Raw genomic sequence first — 2,079 nt, 5'->3', positions numbered from 1 at the left:
CTGTCTCCTTGGGAATGGAGAATAAGAATATTCTGAACTTAAACATAATATTTATCAGTTTAGATATCTATCTGGTCAGGAAATGTATCTCTTGCATTAATGTAAACCTTGCAATTAGCATGCAACATGGTGCTCCATTCGAAATTAGAGCTTGTAGAGAGAATGAAGAAATGAACACATCCAGAGATTTATGTTGATCGGTCAATTGGTATTACTGAAGAGTCATTTTCCTTTTTAACTTTCTGAAAATTTTTTTAAGGGTTGGAAGTAGTTATAAACATTTGTGGATCCAGTTATTATCATTTAACTGAGATCCAGAAATGTAGGTTATTTGCATGAAGCCAAGAAAACTGGTAAGTATATTTGATTCCTAATTTCATGCTATTCCATTCTTCACATTGACTTACAAAGATAGATTTAATTACTCCATCAGGCAGTCAGTCAATTAAATAAATTACTATCTTGTGCCCAGTTTAGATTGAATGTAAAAGATTTAAAGGAATTTTTCTTTGTGATGAAGAGATAAGGCTTTAATTCAAAGTGACTTGGTTTTATATTTCACCTGTTTCAATTAATTAGTCTGATGATCTTGCATGAATCTTCCTTTTCTGTGCCTTAGTTCAGTAATCTATGAAATTAGGAGTTTGGGATGGATTATCTCCAAAATCATTTTATTAAGAATGCTCTATGAATTATTGTAATTTAAAGTTGCATTTTGTGGTCATGGGCATGTTTTAGATCCGGGACTCCTGGAAACAAGTAATTACAATACTGGAATAAAGCAAAAAATGGCATGCTGATTGATCTCAGTAGTCCTCCCTCCATTTATCATTCTGATTCTGCCTTTTCATTTCTACAGGGCAGCTACATAATTCCCAATGGAGAACAACACAGAGGTGACTGAATTCATTCTTGTGGGGTTAACTGATGACCCAGAACTGCAGATCCCACTCTTCATAGTCTTCCTTTTCATCTACCTCATCACTCTGGTTGGGAACCTGGGGATGATTGAATTGATTCTACTGGACTCCTGTCTCCACACCCCCATGTACTTCTTCCTCAGTAACCTCTCCCTGGTGGACTTTGGTTATTCCTCAGCTGTCACTCCCAAGGTGATGGTGGGGTTTCTCACAGGAGACAAATTCACATTATATAATGCTTGTGCCACACAATTCTTCTTCTTTGTAGCCTTTATCACTGCAGAAAGTTTCCTCCTGGCATCAATGGCCTATGACTGCTATGCAGTATTGTGTAAACCCCTGCATTACACCACCACCATGACAACAAATGTATGTGCTCGCCTGGCCATAGGCTCCTACGTCTATGGTTTCCTGAATGCATCCATTCATACTGGGAACACTTTCAGGCTCTCCTTCTGTAGATCCAATGTAGTTGAATACTTTTTCTGTGATGCTCCTCCTCTCTTGGCTCTCTCATGTTCAGACAACTACATCAGTGAGATGGTTATTTTTTTTTTTTTGTGGTGGGATTCAATGACCTCTTTTCTATCCTGGTAATTTTGATCTCCTACTTATTTATATTTATCACCATCCTGAAGTTGCGCTCATCTGAAGGACGCCAGAAGGCCTTTTCTACTTGTGCTTCTCACCTTACTGCAGTTTCCATCTTTTATGGGACAGGAATCTTTATGTACTTACGACCTAACTCCAGCCATTTCATGGGCACTAACAAAATGGCATCTGTGTTCTATGCCATAGTCATTCCCATGTTGAATCCACTGGTCTACAGCCTGAGGAACAAAGAGGTTAAGAGTGCCTTTAAAAAGACTGTAGGGAAGGCAAAGGCCTCTATCGGATTCATATTTTAATTATAAAGAATTCACAATAAGATAATTTTTTCCACCTCATATTAATCTTTGTCTACCAAGTCCAATATTTGGGCTTCCTCATGGACAGTTTCTATTGACTGTTTTCTTAAACATATGAATTGGCCATACTTTCTTCATTCTTTAAGTGACACTTTTTTTGTTGTTAAAATCTGGACATTTTAAATAATAAAAAATAGCATACTCTAAAAATCAGATCTCTCCTCCCATCTAGGCTTTGTTTTTGTTGTGGT

General features: G+C 37.2%; 1 protein-coding gene across 1 annotated transcript; it reads left to right on the top strand.

The window, feature by feature from the left end:
• The first annotated feature begins 878 nt into the window (after positions 1-878).
• Positions 879-1,828, top strand: LOC100981815 (olfactory receptor 5B12). Its single transcript, XM_008951813.6, is given in 2 exon segments — positions 879-1,472; positions 1,475-1,828. Coding segments are annotated over 2 exon segments (948 nt in total).
• The last annotated feature ends 251 nt before the right edge of the window (positions 1,829-2,079 follow it).

Source organism: Pan paniscus, chromosome 9, assembly GCF_029289425.2.
Source record: "Pan paniscus chromosome 9, NHGRI_mPanPan1-v2.0_pri, whole genome shotgun sequence".
Classification (NCBI taxonomy): domain Eukaryota; kingdom Metazoa; phylum Chordata; class Mammalia; order Primates; family Hominidae; genus Pan; species Pan paniscus.
The sequence above is the reverse complement of the archived record's forward strand: the minus strand, read 5'-3'. Positions and strand labels throughout refer to the sequence as shown.